Below are 21446 nucleotides of genomic sequence, written 5' to 3' on the forward strand. Positions count from 1 at the left end.
CTAGCAATGCCATCACAACTCACAAAACCACAGGAGGTAACTAGATTCAGGATATGCTGTGGCTTGGATGTGCCAATGTTGCCTGTTCCCATGAGGATACCTGCTAGAATACACCTAATTCCAGCAGACTGCAAGTCACCCTCAGGCAATACAAGGACAGGTCAGCCAGCCTTGTTGAAAGTTACACCCCCCCATTACTTATGTGATGTATGGAAAATCATATTTCTTGAGCACATCAGCTATTCCAAATAAGAGAATACAAAGTGGGAAAGGAAAATTGGTCCAAACCCCACAGGGAACACTGTGAAATGACCAGCTGCAGCTTTCATTCCTAAATCTCAGTTAAGAGCAGAACTGGTTTCTTTCAGGCTGTTGCCACAACAAGCTTATTATTGCAGGGGCTCAGCGACGTGAAATGAGTAACTGGTTTCAAGGATCACAGGAAGGGTCAGGGGCTTAAAATCTTAAGCATCCAGGCTTTGGAAAGGGAAGAGAGCAAAACTCCACGCTGATTCCCATTCACACAGCTTCCCATGAGGTGCTGTGAATTCCCTGCTTTTGGGATGGACAGACTTCAGCTTAACTCCCTGGAGTCACCTCTCCCTGTGGCAAGAGATGTCCCAACCTCTGCCAGTTCTCCTTCCTCAATGCCTGCAAAAGTGAAGTCATTTGGGCAGGCAGGTGAGGATTGGAGGGGAAGAGCTGTTGGTTTTGGGAGCTTTAAAACTTCCTCCAAAGTGCACAGGATACATGATGAGAAGATTTCAGTTGTAGCCATGAGCTCAGCCTGGCTGGGCAAACCCCAGGACCGTTGAGAAGTGATACAGACTATCAGACATTAGCAGAATGTTCTTCTCCCATAGCCTAAGGACATGCTCCAACTCCCTATTTACTACAGCTGGTCTCTGGAGTTCCCTTAAGATCATGAGGAAGCAGAACTAGTTAAGAACCACTGCAGTAAGAGAAAACCTCTCATCTCTTGACTAGAGACCTGAACTCATTCACCTAGATGCAAAAGGTCTGTTGCAGTTACTCCATCACCTTGCCCTTGCTCAAAACAGCCAACATTTAAGAAAAAAAAATCACAAAAACTCCCCAACCCCAAAGCTCTTTTTACATACTCAGAGGCAAGTTCCCATGATCCCCTGTACTTCCCTATGGGCACAGACAGTATTGTGTGTGTGTGTGTGTGTGTGTGTATGTTCCTGGAAGGGAAGCCAAACCAAAGCAAGGCAGTAGTAGAGCCCTCTCCCTTCACATGTTTGTTCTTACCTTACGCACAGCCCACAGTATTCTTAGTACACGAACAAATAAATCCCTCTGTAAACACCATAACAAGTACTGGAGCACATGCTATTTAAAAAATGAGTCCACCCACACACGCCCTTGCAAACAAGGCCAGATAGGCTTTAAGCCTCTGCTCCTACCCATGAAATCTGTCCATTGACCTGCTGATATCTCAGCCTTCAGCTGCATTTTAATGATGGCCTGAGTGAAGCTGACTAGAGCCAGGCATGTGCTTTCCATCAGAAATTGTACACTAAGTACTATAATGCAACCACAGCTGTATCAGAGCTTAATGATAATGTATTCCTAAGTTACCAGATCATAACCACAACCACTTCATCATGCAGATAAAATACAAGTTATGTATGTATAAGCCAGCTCCATGCACTGTCCCCTGCTACTTTTGCCTCCAAGTGGAATTTCTCTTACATCCCCATGCTCAGTAAGGACAACTGTTTTTTTCCCACCAGAGCTGCTTACTCATGCCACAGAAGTGGCCCAGCCACCCAGTCAGACAGCATTGCAGTACTGCTGAATGTGAACAGAGAAAGGGAATAGGCCTAAAAACTTTGGGGTGCCAATATTTATGTTAATTTGGAAGGGATTACATTGAGGTTTATTGGTAGTCATATTCCATCTATATAATTTGCTGACGTTTTCTACTTTCATTAACTCTTACCTCAGCTACGAGTTCCTGGTTCCGCTGGTTTTCATGTCAGAAATAACATCCCAGTTGCAGATGTCACAGGGGAAGCACTTGGGGGCACCAGACACCATCTGCAGCTCACATTTCAGGACGAGAAGGACTAACTTGACCTCATGCTGGCTTGGGCAAGATCCACAATTATTTCTAGGTAGTCCAACTGAGCTTAGAGTTTACAAAAAGCAACTGTGAATATCACTGGCTGGAGACTCAAGAGCAGCTCTTGTGTCCCTTTTAGGCTTTGGGGCAGCCCTCAGCAGTGCCCTAGGCCACATTCCATCATATATTGCCAGCAGAAAACCCAAGCCACCAAGGAACTAAGCCTCCACTTACCTTCACTTCTGACATACATGACGCAGGTAAAGCACTCCTCAGTAACCCAGCCTATCACCTTTCCAGTGCACTAGTATCACAGCTACTTCCCACCACAAAGACATGGGAACATTATCTGTAGTCCAGCACTCACTGCAATTTAACTACTTTGCTACTAACATTGAAACTGAGCCAACTGAGCAGTCTTAAAACCCATCACAGCTTTAACATGTAAGACAGAAAGGAATGTGAATGTAGATCTCTCACTGCAGCAGAGACTTCCAGTCTTGTAGCCCTCCCTAGCAAAACATCTGAAGCCGAGGGACTGGACCTCCCTTAGAACCTCTGCTCTTGCTCCACCACCTCTTCACTGCTGCTGAAACTTGCTTGAGTCAAGGGCCTCCCAGTTTGGTCTTTCCCCATTTATGCTCATGCCCACAAGAGAGCTTTATTTTTGTACTTAGGCAATTCACATGGACTTTTAAAGCACCACTGTACAGAGGCTGCTCTATTTTCTAATGAATTCTTTAAATTATATTTTTAATAAAGTGTTTTTAAACCTGTCTGGGAATTTCTCTTCTAAAGACTTGTGTCAATGGTTTGAGAGAGGACTTTGACTCAAGTGTTCCCAGCAGGAACAGCTGTTCACTCTGGAGACTCAATACACTGCTGGAGAAACTGAAGGACTCTGCAGGAGACTCATGTACCACTTGTCTCACAGTTTGACTTTGGCAACTCCCTGTAGCCATGAGCTGCTAGAAGAGCCCAGCAGCAGTAACTCAAGCTGGTTTCAGAAAGCATGTTTGTCTAACAGTCATTTCCAAGAAATCATCTACCTTCCAGTTTCAGGGCAGAAGCTTTTCTGACACAGTCCAGACTACCTACAGTGACTGTAAGGTTTCAAGACCTTATTTTGCTGTGCAATAATTTTGTCTGTTTCTGAGATCACACTTGGCCAAGAAAAAGCTCAGGTAGCCCTAAGTCCCAAGGCCCAGGGACTTTCAACACTTGATGCTGTTACATACACAAACTTTATCAAAGCTTCCTAAAATGTCCTAAAACTGAGTTTAAACAGCAGCCTGACACTCAGAGGCATCTATCATGGAATTATAGGAAGCACAAAAGTCAGTCTCAGTTCAGTGATAAAAGGATACAGATTTGGCCCCAAACCAATCTAATTCTTAAAGGAATACAACGACTCTAGACTAATTACAATCACTGCCTTAGTTGCACCTAACAACATCACCAGGAACAGGTCAGGAAATAGGAGCACACAGCACATCTCAGGCAGCTCTTGGTAAAAGCCACTCATTTAGTGGGAATGATACAAGCAAAGTTTGACACTCTGATTTAAGCACAATCCAGCTATCACATTATTCCTTGAAATTAGCCTCTGCTCAATTCCAGAAACTACTGGCAGAGAGAGGGTGTCTGATGCCTAAAATGTCAGTCTCTCATTTTCTTGTCAAGGCTCTCTGCTTGGTGAGGTTCTTACACAGTGATGGGAAGTTTCAACAAGTGGAACAGATCAGTTACTGCTGCTTTTGTTTCAAGGATTTCATAAACATCTCTGGAACTTGACAACATCCTGGAACATTCAGTTTTGATCTTAGGCTAAGTTTATCTGATGTGATACATTAGTCCATGCTGGTAGGTCCACCGAAACCCTCTCATGCACAGGTACAGACACTCTTAGCTGTTCCATAGCAGATATGGATTTCTGAGAGGTCATCAACTGATTAATGGTAACTTACCTTCAAACAGGAGTAGCTGAAGTGTGCCTTTCTTTAGAAGTTTCATTTCCTCAGACTGTGGTGTTTCAGGCCTGCAGTATGATGTGGTAAAAAGCAAGCTGGAAATAAACAAGCTTTGGATATTTAAGAATTTTTTTTACTCATAGCTTCATCAAAGAAGTGAACAAAAGAGAAAAATCTCTGGAGGGCTTCTTTCCCACAGACTTTCACCATCCCTTTTGGTAGTAGGAAGTGTGCAGGCAAGAAAAATATCTGACTCCATATGTATTTATTTTAATTGTGCTCAGAGTTTTACAAGTAGCATCTTCCCTTTAGACCTCAACAGAAATATAAAAAAGTTTGAAGCCACTTCCCCATTTACCCACCAATCTCCAATAATCAACTGAAGTGAAAAGCAGAAACATCTTTTGTTAAAAGACTGGTGAGTTTGTGAAGGCTTGTCCCAGCCTAGAGCTGGGCTTCCTGCTATGGCACGGATCTATCAGGTTGTAACTTAGAAAACCCAGTCCCCAGAGTCCCTTCACTCCCATCTACTCAACAGGAAACAAATCTCTTCTCTAAGTGACAGGGACATTCCCAGTAGCTGACAATGTGCAAGGGAAACAATTCCTGCGGCTTGGATGAGCTGGACCTTCTTCAGAAACTGGGTACTCAAGCTATCTTCATGGGATGGAGAGGAGGCAGGGAACAAACTCTTCAAGGCAAAACAGACTCTTCAAGTAAGTACTGCACGTCCTGGTAGACATGCCTGTCTAAGCAGAGACTGCTGTGGCATGAGGCACTGCGGTCATGGCTGTAGAGAATTGTCCCAGCTCTGTCACTAGAACCACAGGTAAATTTGTTCTCTTTCCTGTGAGAAGTCCCTGAGTTGCAGACCTAAAGGATCTTCCCCCCAAACACACTTCAGTGTCACTAAACCACTGAAAAAAGGAGCTGAGCCAGGTCAGTAGCCTGCAGGGAAGCCACCTTTCCGGGAGTCAGAGGCCGCAGCCCATCCTTCATCTGTCCTGAGGATGGCCTGAACAACCGCTCCGGTGCTCACCCGCGTGGTGTCGTGTTTCCTCTTCTTCAGTTGCTCTTCTATACCCTGGAATGCAGAAGCCAGTCAGGACAACAGGAGTGAGCAACTGCACACGTGCTGTCGTCTGCGACAACCCAAGCGTTCCGTGCCTGTATTAGGCAGGTCTTGTATGAAACTACAGGCTGCTCCTCTTCCCTTTGCTTTCTGGGATGCCCTGCTTTTGGAGAAGTGGAATTGAGAAGCATTTGTGGTGCTCAGTGTTGGCTACCAACACTGCTCCTGGTCACAGAGCATTCTGCCTCAGATATTCATAAACCAGCAGCAAGAACTGATGGATCCTGTTTGGGAATGGGGGAAACACTTGTAGAGCACAGGGCATCCTCCTGGTGCAGGCAGATATCTCTACTGTTATCTTAATAAGAAGCTTATCAAAGGAGGATCTTCTGGATAGTTTGATGAAGAAAACTGTCTGGTGTAGGAACACTCTCCCTAATGCAGAGACATGGGATGAGTTATGTACAAAGACATCTGTCCCAGGCTTCTGGGATGTGCAATGAAGCTGCCAGCTCAGGTGAGGAGTATGCAGAGTGAGGCAGATCCTGCCATCAGCTCTCAGACTGACAGTGCTGCACAGAGACCTTTACCATGAACATAATTTGTTCTCAGGTCCCTTGCTCTCATCCTCCCTTACTAGCTCTGTACCAGCTCTTCAGGATTCATCAGGAGGTTGCACAATAGCTCAAGAGTTCCCCGAGGGTCCCTGCTGGACAGTCTGGAGCCTGATGAGGTTTGCTACTTTCCAAGTCCTTTGAGCCAAATTACATTGCAAGAAAATACCCATGTGACTCAGATGTAGGTCACTAACCCATGTGACTGAGACTAAAAGCACACTTCATTGTGACAAAATACTTGGCCTGCACCAGTTTTAATACTGCTCACCTAGGAACATTTGGCAAAGCCTCATGATCTTCCACAAGTGTGTGCCTTCCCAACATGAGGAACCCAACACCATACAAGAAATTCACACATATCCCAGACTCTAGCTAGACAAACCTCCTCTATTTGCTGCTCCAGCTCCGTGATATTGGGAAATAGCTGATCATGAATTCTGGGCTCCTCCACTGCTTTCTTCACATCATACCCAAACCAGATGGAATTGATGATTGCCTGTGAGAAGCAAAAAGGCTAAATGTTAGTTACTTGTCTTCAGGGACACCTGACCCTTGTAGCAACAGATGCAGGCATGTCTGAAGGATGTTCACCAGAAAGCACAGTTTCTGGTTCCTGCTGCTCTCAGAGGCCCCTCTCTTGGCTAAGCAAACACAGGCACATTGCAGCAAGTCAGCTTGTATATTAGGGTTCCCACACAGAGAGACCCTGACTTACCAAAATTAACATAGTAAAAGGATCAGATCCTCAAGCTATTGCAGTTGGGTTTATGCTGCTGAGATCAAGCTAGTACAGCTTAGTTAGACACACAGCAGTCACCTCAGCAAACATTAACCTTCCAGCTGCTGTGCAACCCATTTCCTTAAATCTGGCTCATCTTCACCTACTGAAATTGTGCAAGTGAAAATAGCCTCAGGATCAAGAGCTTGGAAAGCTGCTTGTAGCAGTTTTTATGGAGACTTCTCCTCTGCCTCAGCCAGAAAGAAGGATCCAGCCTGATGCTCTGTACTGCTGTGTCTGCTGGCACAGGAGACAGTTTTCTTATGCAAGCACTTCTGATCTAGCTGGGCCTTTGAGCGGCTGCCTCAGCTGCTCCCAGAGAGCCTGTCTGGCAGATGGCCTGACACCAAGCCTGGCCTAAGTTCTTACTTAGCTTCTCTGTGTGACTTTCATCCCAAGTTTACTATGTTGGAATGGCTCTAAACCAGATAGACTGCTTCATGGAATCCAGAAAGCAGAGGTCAAAGCTTGACTGAAGTTACAAATTATCTCCAAGTGGTAAGAACAACTTGCCAAAGGAAAAGATCTGGAGTCACTGAAGGGAGTGACTTCAGAGGCCCTTTGTAGCTGTGGCAGGAGTCAGCACTGGAGGTTTGGCCCTCATAAGGCCAGGCAGGAACTAACCCTTCAGGCCCCTGGCCCACAGCAAGGAGCCACAGTCACATCACAAGTGGAGACTTGAGCCACTCACCCCAAACACTGCCTCTCCCCCACCCTGTTTTGCCTCAGCCTTGTCCCCCACTTGCCTATATTATCACATACCAGTGCTGTTGCTGTGGTTATTTTCGTTCCTCCAGAAGCACCAACCACCATCCTGACCTTTTTCATTTTATCCACCAAGATGGAAGGGCACATAGAGGACATTGGTTGTTTACCTGTTGGGGACACAGATTCAACAGAAGCTCAGCTTTCCACACGTAGCTCACAAACTGCCAGTTCCTGCTCCTTGTCTAAACCCAGAGCCTCAGTGTCCAACTTCCTGACTCGGCTCATGTGTCTCATTCAGACCCTGGGGATCCCACTATTCCTAAAGGTGCCTTTCCCCACAGTCCTGTCCTAGCTGGGGCTGCTTGTGATGCAGCTACCTCCCAAACACCACAGGACTTCCCTTCCTGTCCTTTCCCTTCCCTGTCCCTCTCCAAAGCAGAATCCCAGCCTGCTTTAGCAGCAGTGACACAGGTCTGCAGGAAGAAGTGGTGGAGCAGGTAGGAACTTGAACTGAGACTATCCATAGCTACCCTACAGCTCCTGAGGCAGCAAAGGAGAAGGCTGGACAGTGCTATCTAACATACTGCAGGCAGCTGCTGCGTCCCTCCCTCTTAAATCAGGTCAAAGGAATCTTTTGTAACGCCACATCCTTTCACTTGGTATGTCCTGAGCAGCTTGGGAAAGGATTTCTGGTTGTTGGAAGGAGGCATGTGCATATAAGAGTGTTTCTTTAGACAGCCTCTTCTCCTTCAGGATGCACCAGGGGGGGCTGGTTTTGTGTTTCTGACAGGGATGCCAGATGACTCACTTTCATCCCTGTCCTCTACAGAAAGCCCCAGACCTGGGGCAGATCACAGATGTGCTGCAGCCTACCCTGCAGACACCACAGCATTCACATGCAAGATAGACCCAAAAGGCTGAGCCAGGAAGGTAGTTTTACAGCTACCTGGTGCTATGAAATTTGCTGGAGAAGGAGGGATCCCAAATCCATTGATTATGTAAGGTGAGCTGAAGTCATCCATCTCATCATTAAATATGATGCCACTCACGTTGGATCGTACATCAGAGCCAAAGCTAGACAAAAAAAAGTTGGTGTAGACACATCAAAACCAGAGCAAATCCAGAAGAGACTGAGATGAATTACTGAAATTTGAAACCTGGGATTTGACTGGAGTAACTCCCCACTCCCTATCCATAAAGGATATTCTGTCACCCCTTGGGTGAAGGAAGCAGTTTATACTGTGAATACACAGCTACACATGGAGGAAAGGCAGCCTAGAGCCCTTCTGTACAGCTTCTCTGAAGGACCCCAAGGGGAAAAAAGTTATAGCAGCTAAGAATGGCTACTTCCTCTTCCAGCAGGGCAGTACTGCACTCCATTCAGAGGCAGCACAGCTCAAAGGCTGCCACATTTGGGAATGACTGGGGTTTTGCTTAGATATGTCAAGCTAGAGACACTTTCTATGGGCAAAAAGAAGCTTCACCCCTCAGCCTAAAGCCATACATGCAGAACACAGCTCTTCCTGACAGCGCCCAAAGCTGAACACTGCACTTCCAGGACAGCTGCATTAGCTCAAATTCCTTCCAGATGCCTGGAAGATCAGAGCTGGCAGTGATACTACTGCTTATGAGAAGATCCAGATGCAGTGAATGTTTGATGGGTCAACCCAACACGAGAGCACATATCTTGACCTCTGACCCAACCACAGAGGCCTCAGTGTTAAGAACTGAGCAAGCTCAGCAGAAGTACCATCAACAGTGCTACCCACCACCACCCCACAGAGAGGTGACAGCTCAGGGATGTTTTATACCAACCACAGAACCACCACTAGGAAGATGGCAAAGGCCTACATCATACAAGTAATGTCTGAGCTCATACTATTGGTTGATGGTGCTGGTGGCGGACACAGCACTGCCATCATCAGCCACAATGGAGAGGTGGGATGTACCGGCATTATCTCCAGTGTAATAAATTGGCTCATAGTAGTCAACTGGATGGGAGGTGTTGTCTGTGATTTTCCTCCGGAGACTATCAGCAAAGAACTCAGACGTCATGTTTCTTAATGCCTGTCAGAGAAATCCAATGAAGTTAATCAGCAGATCAAGTTTAAGAGACATGTAGTTATGAGGCTGATATCCAGTACTTCAGGCTACAGAAGAGTGGCAAATCCCAGCAGTGAGGCTATAGTTTTCCAGCCAGGGCCTTCCTCCTTCTTGAGAGATGGGCATTGTACCAAAAGAGCATTTTAAGCAGTCACAGAAGCAGCTGTTACAATGCACCCCTTTGTGTAGGAAGTTAATCAGCATCCATTATTGTAGATCTCTGGAAAGCTGTCCTCAACACTGCTGTGAGGTGTAGGCAAGCAGTGCTACACCTGCTTCAGGGAGAAGAGGAGAGGGATCAGCTTGAGAGGACTAGACCAAGCCAAGCTATGATCATTGCTCTGTAAGTTGCAAATGTGTGTCCACCAGGCTGGGCTAGGCTCAGATCCTGCTGCTCTTGAAGAGTTGCAGAAGTAAAAAGCACTGAGTGTGAAGCTAGGAAAAGCAGGGTTCCTGCCTCACCCCTTCCCATCTGTTGCTCCATTTACTACAGGCAGGACTGGCTAGAGAGCCATATGGATGCTGAGAATGTCCTCAATGAATAAGTCTTCAAACACTATGAAAGTAGGTATTGTTAGCCCTAAATATACTCAAATGTTACTGGTGATCTGAGGATTTTGCTTTTCCTTACAGCAGGAAGGTTTCCTCCATTTATATCACTCACTGCTCAGCCGTGAGTTACACTGGACTTGACATACTGCTTCAGAGATATTTCAGTGCCTGACAACAGGAGGTGGCACAGAGCATCTCTGACAAAGTTTAGTCACCCAAAAACCAAGACATGTTCTGGTCAACCTTGGTGTTGCAGGAAAAAAAAAAGGCTTTTGCCAAGTACCTCTGTGATGTCGACAAATTTTGGATCTCCCAGTAAGGTCCTTTTGGCATAGGCAAAGCGAAAGGCCTCCACAATGCGGTGGTAAGTCAGACCTTTCTCCTCCACAGTTTTGATGCTATCAGCAGAGAAATTATATCCTGGCAAGAGAAGACAAATGAACATGAACACAAAGCGAAGTGCACTGTCAATGGACTGCCAAAAACCTGTGTCAAATGGTATTATCTTGACACCCAGTCTCTGCAGAGATGCAGTCACTTGATTGTCCCAACCTTCGCATGGAGAACACAAGAGCTCTGGACAGTTTGAGCACTGTGGAAGTCATCAGAAGGATTTGTACTTGCAGAGATGTTTTCCAAAGAAACCTTAAGTACAAGTTAGTTTCCACCCATGCAGATACCAGGGAAGTGCCCCAATCAGGAGTGTATTTTTCCTCTTTCTTCAAGTAGGAAGGTGACATCCCTGAGTTTACAGCAGAAGATGAAATGCTTCTGCATCTCTGATTCCTCCTGGAGTCTCAGACTTCTCACCTGCTGGAGGGCTATCAAGGGAGGCCCAGCTCTCTAAACAGAAGAAGGTGGTGACTTTGGAGCTCTCCCAGCTCCTGCTGCCTGTCAGGCACTGCTCAGTAGCACCCTCACCTTTCAGTATGTTGAAGATGAGGGCTAGCACTGGCCCACTTAGGGGGGCACTAGGTGTGTAGAGGGTAAACTCCCCAAGTGTGATCTGCATTGGATCTTCAATCACTGTTGCAGTGTAGTCCCGCAAGTCATCCAATGTGACAATGCCCCCTGGAAAAGAGAAGGAAACTATGGATGTGGGTTTACGTGATCTCTGATGAGGAGGAGATAATACTGCATCACCATGCATCACAGCAAAGACAGGAAGGAACACAAACAAATCCAAAAAGTTGCAAGGTAAAGAAAGCAAAGATGGGTGTGCAGGAGATGAATTTATTCCTTGATAGATCCAGCTGAGGCTCAGACAGCCTAAGCCTGAAGTTGGGCTGATTTATGGCAGCCAAATATCTGGTGAACCATCTTTTTTTAACAAAGGACACAAGCAACATCAAATAAATAAAAGTCATTAAGAGTTTTGTTTACAGGAGCAGGATGCAGCTGTTGGGTACAGATACTTTGTGCTACCCCACAAGAAGAATAATTTGTGTGTTCCATTGCCTTTCTATGGGAAGGGGGAAGACAGTAATTAACCATCACAAACAAAGCCAGTCCATGATTTACATGAGGTTGACTGAAGCTAGCCAATGCTAGTTAGTAAGGATAGAATACTACCACCATCTAGTGGCATCAAGAGATTAAACAAGCTCAGAGTTTACAGGACAATGTATGTGAGGCTTCATGTAGAAACCTGTTGGATTCAAGCTCTGTAAACAGCAGGTATCTACTAAGCTACATCCAGAAAAGCACAGCCTTGCTCCACTGTGCAGTACAGAAATGCAGAGTGTATACTCTCCATTTCTGACTGAGTTTCAGATGCATCCACTGAAGCGCTAATGGCTTCTCTTGGGTGTCCTGTTGCCACAGATCTCAGAGGCAGCACCTTGGGCAGCAGGCTTAGCCCACGCCCAAGAGTTCTGCAGGTCACCAGCTCCTCCCTGGATGCTCAGCCACAGCAGTCAGGCCACTCATGCTGTTTGGGACAGATGTCCTGTTTCTCACCTACACTGTGGATGTCATCGATGATCTGCTTTGCCAGGCTTCCTGTGTAAAAGGCATCTGCTCCTTCACTGGCTATAGTCTCGTATGTGTTGGCTAGTTTAGGCATCCTGATGATATCGCCCTCCTGCAGGATTTTCCCACCTCTGCAGAACACTTCACTAGCAGAGAAATGAGATTGAGAAGATCAGATCTGAGAGACAAGTTCAAAACTATGTGTACCTGTACCTGCTGACACAGTATTTGAGTGTTCATGCTACAGGCTTCTTGGAGAGAAGAGAAACCTCCTGAGCCATGTTCTAGGGTTTCTGGTATCTTGTACTGTGACATAAAATTGAAGAGTGGTTTCTGACCTGGGATTCCACATTGCTCAGAATTTGCTCAGTGAAGTCTGCAGGAGTGAGTGTTGACCTTTTTCACCAAGGCAGGCCACCCTCCCTACCTGCCCAAGGGGCCAACAACTGTCTCAAGATGCCCAGGAGGGGCCATAGTCCTTGAACTCAAGCAGTTCTGTTCAGAGCACTGACTACAAAGCTATGAGGCTCAAAGCTTCCAGCAAGTCCAGGAGAATGTGTTTTGATCCCTGTTTGTCAGAGCACTTTGAGGTAGACATTTTCCTCTCTAGCTCCCTTATCATGGATGTGCTGCTGTGAACCTGATGGATGGAAGTACAGGAGATAGGCCCAGGCTGTACATACCAATTGGGTTGCAAACCAACCTGCAGTTGGCAGAGATTTTAAGGAAAAAAGAGGATTAAGCATGATCTCCAGCAGGGCTGGACTTAGACACCAAGGGTTTGACTGTAAGAGGAAAAAAAGGAGCATTTAATACCCTTCATGTTCACAGTCATTGCCAGAAGTGGATGGTCAGAGGCACTGCTCCAGGAAGGCTGACTGCAGGGTGAGAGATGACCCGAATTTCCACTGCCTGACAGAAGATGAGATGTTCTAGGAGAGTCTGAAATTGTCCCCAGTGCAGGTAAGATTAGTTTAGTGCGCTTACAGCACAAGGAAAAGTGGGGATTCAGAAAATACATTGTCAGCTGACATTTATGCCAGCATGTACTCTAATTCCACCTTTACTCAGACACATGGACTATACGAGCAGAATGTATCTCCCTTTTAAGGTCAGGACTGAACGTTCCTAAAACTGGCCACATGATTTAGCACCTTCAGGTCACTGGAGTACCATCAGCAGGTACAGTGAGTACAGTCACTGGAGGGACACTCCTCACAGATGCTACATTGCACAAACACATTTAGCTAGGAAGCAGTTACCCCAAATTTCTCTGCACAGAAGAGCAAGAGCTCTACCTACCACAGTGAAGGATTGCTTTCAATTGCCTCCTCTCTTGATTTGATGGCTGCTGCAAGGCCTTTCCCAACAGGGAATCCTTCTCTTGCCAACTTGATGCTGGGCAGAAACAGGTCTTTCCATGCCAGCTTGCCATGACGTTTGTGAGCAAGTTCATACCCACGGATTTCTCCTGGAACAGCGATAGACCGTCCTCCTGGAGCAGATAAGGAATGCATTAGTTTTCCAGAGCAAGAAAAGCAGATCAGTAGATAGCAGAGCAGGCTTCTCTGCAGCACTGTTTTTAGGCAGGGGTTACATATACTATGACCAGCTCAGCTTATGCTTACAATGCTAACAGAATTATTCTGCCTGACATTTATACCTCCATGTTCTGCACTGTTGAAACACCTCTATCTTGCTGGTAACTCAGGTTTTTTTAGTCATTACCATTGAGTAGACTCTGTACCAGAGAAAAGCTGCTCAGAACACAGAAGCTATCACAACTGCCTGCAGTTTCCAGTCCTTCAGAGAACACACTACAGCAAAAAGACAGACTGTGCACATACTTAAGTAAAAAATCTTTGTTGCCACATCATGACTGCAATTGCAATAGATTGATCAGTATGTTGCACATATGTTTGCTTCAATCCTGTTTTTACTGGCATCTCCCAGAAGTTCCACACGCTTCTCACATCCCTTCCAAGGTGCTGCTCCTCCATGGTTACAGGAATGGCCATGAAGAGAACTAGTTAGTATTTTCTATTTTTTTAAATTAGAAAATACTTCCCTGAAAGGAAATTACTTCTCCTTCTCTGGAGACTCTGAACCAGTAGTTGAAAACACCACAAAAGCTATTTAGAGAGGACACTTGAACTGACAAGAACTAAGTTGATCCACAAAGACTTATTCAATGAGGTGGAAAGATAGCTGATATGGAACATGTCATGCTCAGGGCTTTGAATTCACCTGCAATTTCACGGTGTGAAAGGCAGAAAGTGCTGAGGTGACCAAACAGTTTGAAGGATAACTTCCACAGTTAAAAAAAGTCTTTGCCATACCTTTCAGAGAGAGCTGTGTGTTGTTCCCAAACATGTCCTCTGACGCGCCTTTTGGAGCCACTTCTCTTGCATTAATGATTTCCACTTTTCCTTTAATGACAGAGAAAGGAAGATAATGTTTAGCTCTGCACTCAACACATGGACAAGGTGTCTGCTGAAGAAGTCTGATCAATGTGAGCTAGTTTCTTAGCAATTATTTTGAGGACAGCATGTTCCCCCAAAGGCTGTGAGGGTCAGTCTTTTACCTTCACTCAGGTAGAATAAATCTTCAGATAAACAGTTCTCAAACTGTTCCAGATGTATATGGCCCTTACCTGTGCTGCTGCTGTAGATGGTAAAGAAGAGGCCCCCTCCAATGCCCATGCTGTGAGCATTCATGAGTCCTACACAAAGCAGAGCTGCAATTGCAGCATCCACTGCTGATCCACCTTGCTGAAGGATGTCCCTGTGCAGCAGAAGAGAAAGCCTCATATGGTGACATGTTACAGCATCTCAGCTACCTGAACAGTGGAGTCATCTCATCAGAGCAGCTATGACACATTCTCTAACGCACATTTGTTCACACCCAGTCTATGGGTTCCTCAGAAATAGGAAGTTTTGAGCTCCAGTCACCTTAGAGAATATATGCTAATGGTGGAGGTGCAGATCAGACCAGCCCTCTTTAGAGACACATCCAAACTAGCTTGAAAACACTGAGATGTGTCAAACTACATTTGGGGACAGGCATCCTAGACACATTCATTACACATGAGAAATTACAATTCTCTGAGGAGACAGAAATCTGCAGCACTTGCATCCAGGACTGGAGGATGTTTGACAAATGTTTTTTTTTAAAGAAGCATGAAATGCACCTCTCGTTCCCACTGTTCATGTCTCTAGGGAATTTTTTGCCTGAGCAACTGCAGTGACACTGGTCAGGCATGGTAAAAACTCAAGTTTTATGAAGGTCTCCTTTCTACAGGGAAATTAGAGATTATCTGGGCTGGGCAAGTGCCAGGCTTGCACCTGGACACGGGGGGACAACCAGTCTGTGTTGCACAAGAGCTATCAGAGCACAGTTAGGAGGTACCTTCCGATTATTGAGCACTGCCCTGCATCTGTAGCCACAGCTGCCCTCTTGTAAACGTGTGTGTCCCCTGAGTCAGGTCGCAGACCGAGGAGCAGTCCCAGGAGCAAGACAAGCCCCAGCAGGGCTGCAGTCAGGACTGCGGCCACCACATAGCGCTTCTTCATCTTCCTGTGGGGAGAGACAGGAACATCAGCCTTGCTGCCTGTGAGGCACACAGGACCTGGGGAGCAGATGATCAAGCACAAGAGCACTCTTTTCATCTACCTTCTTTCATATCCACTGTCTCCCTTCTACCCCCCCAGCAGTCAACAGCTCTGCACATGGAAGGGTGGGTTGGGGAAGGAGTGGCCAGGGGAGCTGTAAGCCCACTTCTGGCCTTGGCAGGACATCAGGGTGATGTCCCCTTTTGAACTGAAGTAGAATATAAAGAGGGGAGAGGATATTCAAGATACCCTGCTACTGTTGCCTTCCAGTGGCAACAGCACAACCAACTGCTCTTTGTGCTCTGAGGATTTTAGATGCTCAGCAAGTTACTGCTCTGCTTGGGAGGACAGGGGCCAAGTGTCAGCTTGGATTTGATCTAGTTCCCAAATAAAACCAGTAATACCAGAGAGTCTTTACCACACACCCCTCCAACACATGCTGGCAGGCCCTTTGCCTCCTTTATAATGGGATGGAGTCAAGGACTGGATCCTGCCCACAGCCTGGAGTCAGACTGGCTTTGCCAGGTGAGCAGCCAATTGTGTTATGTCTTCCTCCCTGCTCCACAGCCACACAGCCAGGTTGTATATATGACTTCTTCCCATCATTCCAGCCCTTGCGTTTTAGCTGGTTTCCATGAGTTCTGAGCTGTGGGCAGTGGACAACTTCCTCCTCCCCTGAATCTCTCACAGAGAGGGTCTCCCCAAAACTTCCTCACTTGGATTCCTATCAAGACCTTTGCTACAGGCATTGCCAGTACCATTTCTCTGTGCCCCTGCCACCTCTGTGCAGAACAATCATTCTAACAACTCTAAGGATTTTACCAGCCTCCCCTTTCCCCATACCACCATCCTATTTGCAGAGTGATCTTCAGTGAGCAGCCCAGGGACTCCTGGAAGCCCTTGGGTAACAGCTCTGAAAGTGTTACTGTACCAGCAATGAAAAGGCACCAAACAAGCAACTATCACTTGGGTAAAGAAGCTGTCTTACAGCAAGCAGGCAGGTAACCTCACACAAAAAAAGCAACCAATTCATAGGTGAGAATGGAAATCCAAGGAGCAGAGCTTAATTGGTGTTAGTCATGACTCACATCATCTTCCCAGGAAAGGTCTTAAAAAATTAACTTCATATAATGTACTTTTAAATACCATGTCTGTGAAGTAGTTTCTGTCCAGAAGGTTGTCAGCAACCAGTACAAAACACATCTTAGTCATTAGGAAGCAACCTCAGCCAAAGCTACTTGGCACAGCCCAGTATGAGCACAGCACCCCGTCCTGCTCAGGGCCCTTGGCCAGAGCATGTTGCCAAGGAGTCTGCCACTGCTGGAGAGTGATGGCCAGTGCTCCTGTCTCCAAGTTTCCCAGTCCTGCACAAAGCTGCTCTTGGGGTGCACGGGGTTCATCTGTGAGTGAGCACAGAACACCAAGGATCTCTCCAGCAAGCATATTCCAGATGTACACCAGGATGAGTTGAGAGCCGCTGAGGGATGGAGAGTCACTGCCACCTTGTTTAGACCTTGTTCAGGAAATACAGCTTCAACAGCTACTCTTCGATCCATTTCCTTTCCCATTACAGGATTTCTTCAGCAAAAAAGACCTAAATTCACTCTATTGCCTTAAGGGACCAACTTCCCCCTGTGTAGCACAGCTTTGGGTTTTCACTGTGACTATTGTCCCTGCACAACAGCCAAGATGCCCTTTACCTTACCAAAGTATCATCAAAGGCAAGCCAGCCCATGGCAATGTGGGTGTAGAGTGGCTCCACCAACCTCGCCCTCTACAGATGTTCAGCAGTCCAAAGCAGAGCAAACTCCAGCAGTCAGAGCAGCACTGGGTGCCTTGCAGCAGCAGCAGCTCCTCACACAGGGTAAAGAAGCAGTGAGTGTGCCAGCACTGCGCTAACTAGAGGAAATGGGCCAGCCAGACCAAAACTCTTCTCAGAGGGAGGAGATAAGCAAGCACTGCCCTCTAAGCTTCACCCTCACTCCTGTTATTTACATTAGGACATGTGTATTTGCTATCCAAGCCCTGTATCTTCGAGTCTCAGTCTGACCAATAACGATGACCATTTCCAAGAGATCCATTTCCTGGATCTCAATCCAGGGTGTAAATCTCCTGTATGTGCTGCTCTGTAAATAAATGTCAATTGAGGGCAGTAAAAGGTAAATGGATGAAACCTCTTTCCAGGTTCCAGGACTTGATTTACACTCAACTGTTTTTAAAAGAGACCAGTAGCGTGTTTGCAGGGCAACGACTGCAAGGAAACAGAGAAGCCATTATGTCCCCAACAATAGCTCACACACAGCCTCAGAGTTTAAAGACAGTTTTGTTTGTTGGCAGAGAGAGTTCAGCTTCAGCACTGGCAGTCTCCTCCAGGCTTCACAAGAAATGCCATGGGATCTTTTCTCTGCGTCCCAGCTAGGCAGAAGGTACTTTGTTTCGTCTGAAGGCTGCTCTGTGCTGGGCTGTCCTGCAAGCCTGGGATGACTGAAGGCTCCTAGCTGGTGTGTTAACCCTCAGGCTGCTGGCTGGGCTGTGCAGTTGTCCACAACTGCTTGCCTCACTGCCAGGCTCCTGTGCAGATGCCTGTGTCATGTCAGGCAAGTTATTCTTACAGCAGGAGAGGAGACACCTCAGATAGTACCTCTGCTCCCACCTTTTGCCTCCTCTCTGAATGTAGATGACATTCCTATTGCCTAGACCCACGTGGGGTTCCCAGCTGCCTGGTGAGTGCACAGACCTTGGAGAGGGCCCTCCAGCCCACCTGGTGCACCTCAGGCACAGCTTCCAGCTCACAGCCAGCCCCTGGGGCAAGGGTGAGACACACACCACTGGGAGCAGGAACAAGCACACACTGGGAGCAGGAACAAGCACACAGCCTCAGGAAGACACCAGATTGCTGGGCACTGCTCTTGTACTGCACTGCACATCACTATATGGGCTGGGCCCCTGTGGCCCAAGTGGGGTCAGTAAAAGTGAATGTTCTTAATAAAAGTGCACCTGTGCAGCCTGTCAGACTGATCTTGCTAAGGAAGAAGCAGAGGTACAAGCAGCTTTCCCAACAGTACAGAGAGCTAACTCAGCTGAGGATAATCCTCTCCACCTTCACTGCCAGCTCAACTCCCATAAAATCCTTATTTCAGGCCTGACCCTAGAGGAAAGCATTCCTGGCACAGTCCTTACTGCCTTCCTACCTGTGGCACAGCAGACAGCCAAACAGGCATTTATTTGCTGTACAGCAATCAGGAGATGGATCAGGAGTCTGCAGATCCCCATTCCCTAACCCACCTCTCCATTCTTGCCCTGTGCCCTGGGTAGGTGCACTGCAGGAACAGCTGGGTTTCTGCACACAAGGGTTTTTTGAGCCAGAGCTCTGAAGTCAAGTCCCTGCAATAATTTATTGCTGGGAGTGGAGCAGCAGCTTCCAACCACCACCTGAGCTGGCTCCCCAACTATTGTCTGCTGGGGCTGGCTTTAACCTCCAGTTGTCTGCCAAATCCAGCTGCCTGAACTTGACAGCAGTAACAGGTCTCCAGGAGAGAGGGGATATAAAACCATTAAAAGCAAAATTATTACCTCTTACTCTTAAAAACGTCCAACAGCCAATCCTAGCCATGGAATTTAAAATGTTGCCTTGACAGTCTGCCTTAATTTATATTAGGAAATGGGGAGGATCAGTAAGTAGCAGAGTTATGCTTGTAGAAGCAACCCCACTGAGATGTATCTAGATGTGTCACAACACTCACAACATTCTTTACACATGGCACTACTTGGGAGTTAAAAGAACCCCAGTGCAACAGACTAGGTAGGGTCTGGTAGAGGCCCAAAGGGCTGGGGCATGGGATGAGGAACCTTCTGTGGCCAGGAAAGTGCCAGGAGAGGAGAAAGAGAAGTACCAGACAGAAAGTAGGGGAGAGAGAACACCAGGATATCAGAGGATGACAAAGAAGCCCAGATATGCTCAGGCACTGCCTTTTCTTGAATGAAGTAGTGAAGGAAGCATCCACTGATCTAAACCTTTAACCCAACAAGCTTCTGCTTTAAACCCATCTTGCAACAGCTCCATACCCCAGCACACACTCCTAAGAGTTGCTTGTACTCCCACCCCAGCCCAGTAGCCAGGACTTGGCCACTAGCTTTGAGATCTCCATCCTTACTTTCCCCAGGCAGCACTTGCTACAGAGGGACAGACTGGATATCTGGAATATGGTCACAGGACACTGGCTACACTCCTCTGAGAAAACATGAAGTCTAATCCATATCAACAACATTGCCATATTTAAATAATTACTAACAACCAGCTGAAATAATGTTTTCACACTCTACTGCAGTATCTGCCTATATAGATCAACTTTAAGTGCAGATCAGTAGTCCTTGCTTACTGCTGTGATGTTAAGCCAGAGATAATCAACCCTGAACTGAACGGAGCAAAAAGTCCCTGAATAAAACAGGTAGTTCCAGCTGGCTTGCAGGTATGCTGCCACAAAGACAGATACTGTAATCTGAACTTGCAACTCCTCCACAGGCATTAGGTTTTCAGAATGAAGCCTAATGACATGTAGTATTCTGACAAATGCAGAGTAAACTCCAAGTTCATTGAGAGAGAGACAGTAATTTCCCCCTCAAAACAACTTTTTTTAAAAAAAAATAGTCTTTTCATGTTTTCCTGCAGAAATTTTAGCATTCAATTTTTATTTTATTTTTTTTAATTTTAAGACAGCATAAACTATGTCTTACCATTCTTTTTTGGTAAGCTATCATCTGATATATTTTAAAAAGTCAAACTGTTGAATACAAAAGCCCACAAAGCACTTCCAGGCTGAGGAGACTGGCTTAATTAAGGTAATTTCTAGTTCCTCCTTACCTCCTGAGAGTATCTGCAAGTCTGACATGTCCTTTTGACCAGATCTTTATGTCCTGATGTCCTTTGAAGAATCTTTCTCAAGCAGTGAACCCCTTTCTAGAGACAACACATCCTTGTAGCAGCAGCCACTTCTCTTAAAAGCTCTCTGAAGCATACCTTACATACTATTTGATATTTGTACTATTCTGCTCACAGAGATTAACCCATTGAAACTCATTATGTTTAAATTCACACTAACAGAGGAATGTGGACATAATCAATGACTAGGTGAAGAGTCAACAACACACACCTTTTAAAATGCATGACTTAGCATCCACAGTTTGTAGATTTCTCCCCCAAAAGAGTTATCAGACACTAGACAAGGCTTCCCAGGGAGGTGGTTGAATCTTCACCCCTGGAGGTGTTTAAAAGACATGTAGATGCGGTGCTTGGGGACATGGTTTAGCACTCAGCTTGGCAGTTAGATTAACAGTTGGACTCGATGATCTTGAAGCTCTTTTCCAACCAGAGCAATTCTATGCTTCTGTATCACCAAAAGAACAATTCTGTGTTCTTGGATTCAGTTTCTACATGCTGCAAATGGGAGTTCTCCCACAACTCATTACTAGCTCTTATGTTCTGATTAAGCAACTGAGCAAATATGTGATCATCTTGAATAGAAGTGCTCCCATCTCCATGGGGTCATGTACCCTCCACACCCCTCTTGCCTAACCAACCTGTTCAAAAGGAGACTGGAGTAAGTGTGCATGTACCTTGCAGCTTAAACCCTGACATCCTAAGAGATTCAGCTGTGATTACATTTGGTGGGAATGACCTCATTGCCAAGTGTGAGCAACTGCTTGCAATGCAAGGGCACCTGAGCAGCTCACATAGCTGTTCTTCAGCAATCAGGGCCATACACTGCCTCAAACTGTAATTTGCTTTAGTACAGATTAATACTCTAGATGCGGTGAGAAGATGCAAGGCCTGTTCTGCCACCCCCTGTTCCCACAGCAGTACCCTCTGGCAGGAAGGATGACAGAGATGAAGAATCCTGCCCTCCATCACTAAACCTCACTGAGGCTTCTAAGCAACAATTCTACATTTCTGCTTGTGCCAAGTCTAGAAGGACAGT

The 21446-nt window shown here is 46.3% G+C and overlaps 1 protein-coding gene across 1 annotated transcript; it reads right to left on the reverse strand.

Moving 5' to 3' along the window:
• Positions 1–4999: 4999 nt before the first annotated feature.
• GGT1 (gamma-glutamyltransferase 1) lies at positions 5000–15432 on the reverse strand. Its single transcript, XM_010004794.1, has 12 exons — positions 15269–15432; positions 14514–14644; positions 14200–14289; positions 13163–13355; positions 11849–12006; positions 10811–10960; positions 10173–10309; positions 9114–9301; positions 8181–8308; positions 7289–7401; positions 6131–6244; positions 5000–5143 (listed from the first exon to the last, which is right to left on the reverse strand). Exons 1-12 carry the CDS (start codon positions 15430–15432, stop codon positions 5000–5002), a joined length of 1710 nt encoding a protein of 569 aa, XP_010003096.1.
• Between the last annotated feature and the right edge of the window lie 6014 nt (positions 15433–21446).

This window comes from Chaetura pelagica, unplaced genomic scaffold, assembly GCF_000747805.2.
Source record: "Chaetura pelagica isolate M959 unplaced genomic scaffold, ChaPel_1.0 scaffold249, whole genome shotgun sequence".
Lineage (NCBI taxonomy): Eukaryota > Metazoa > Chordata > Aves > Apodiformes > Apodidae > Chaetura > Chaetura pelagica.

Coding starts and splice junctions, on each gene's coding strand:
- GGT1 (XM_010004794.1), bottom strand. CDS start 15,432: ATGAAGAAGCGCTATGTGGTGGCCGCAGTCCTGACTGCAGCCCTGCTG. Junction 10,310..10,810: donor CATCTTCAACATACTGAAAG/GTGAGGGTGCTA, acceptor TTCTCTTGCCAG/GATATAATTTCTCTGCTGAT. Junction 7,402..8,180: donor AGCAAATTTCATAGCACCAG/GTAGCTGTAAAA, acceptor TGTCCCCAACAG/GTAAACAACCAATGTCCTCT.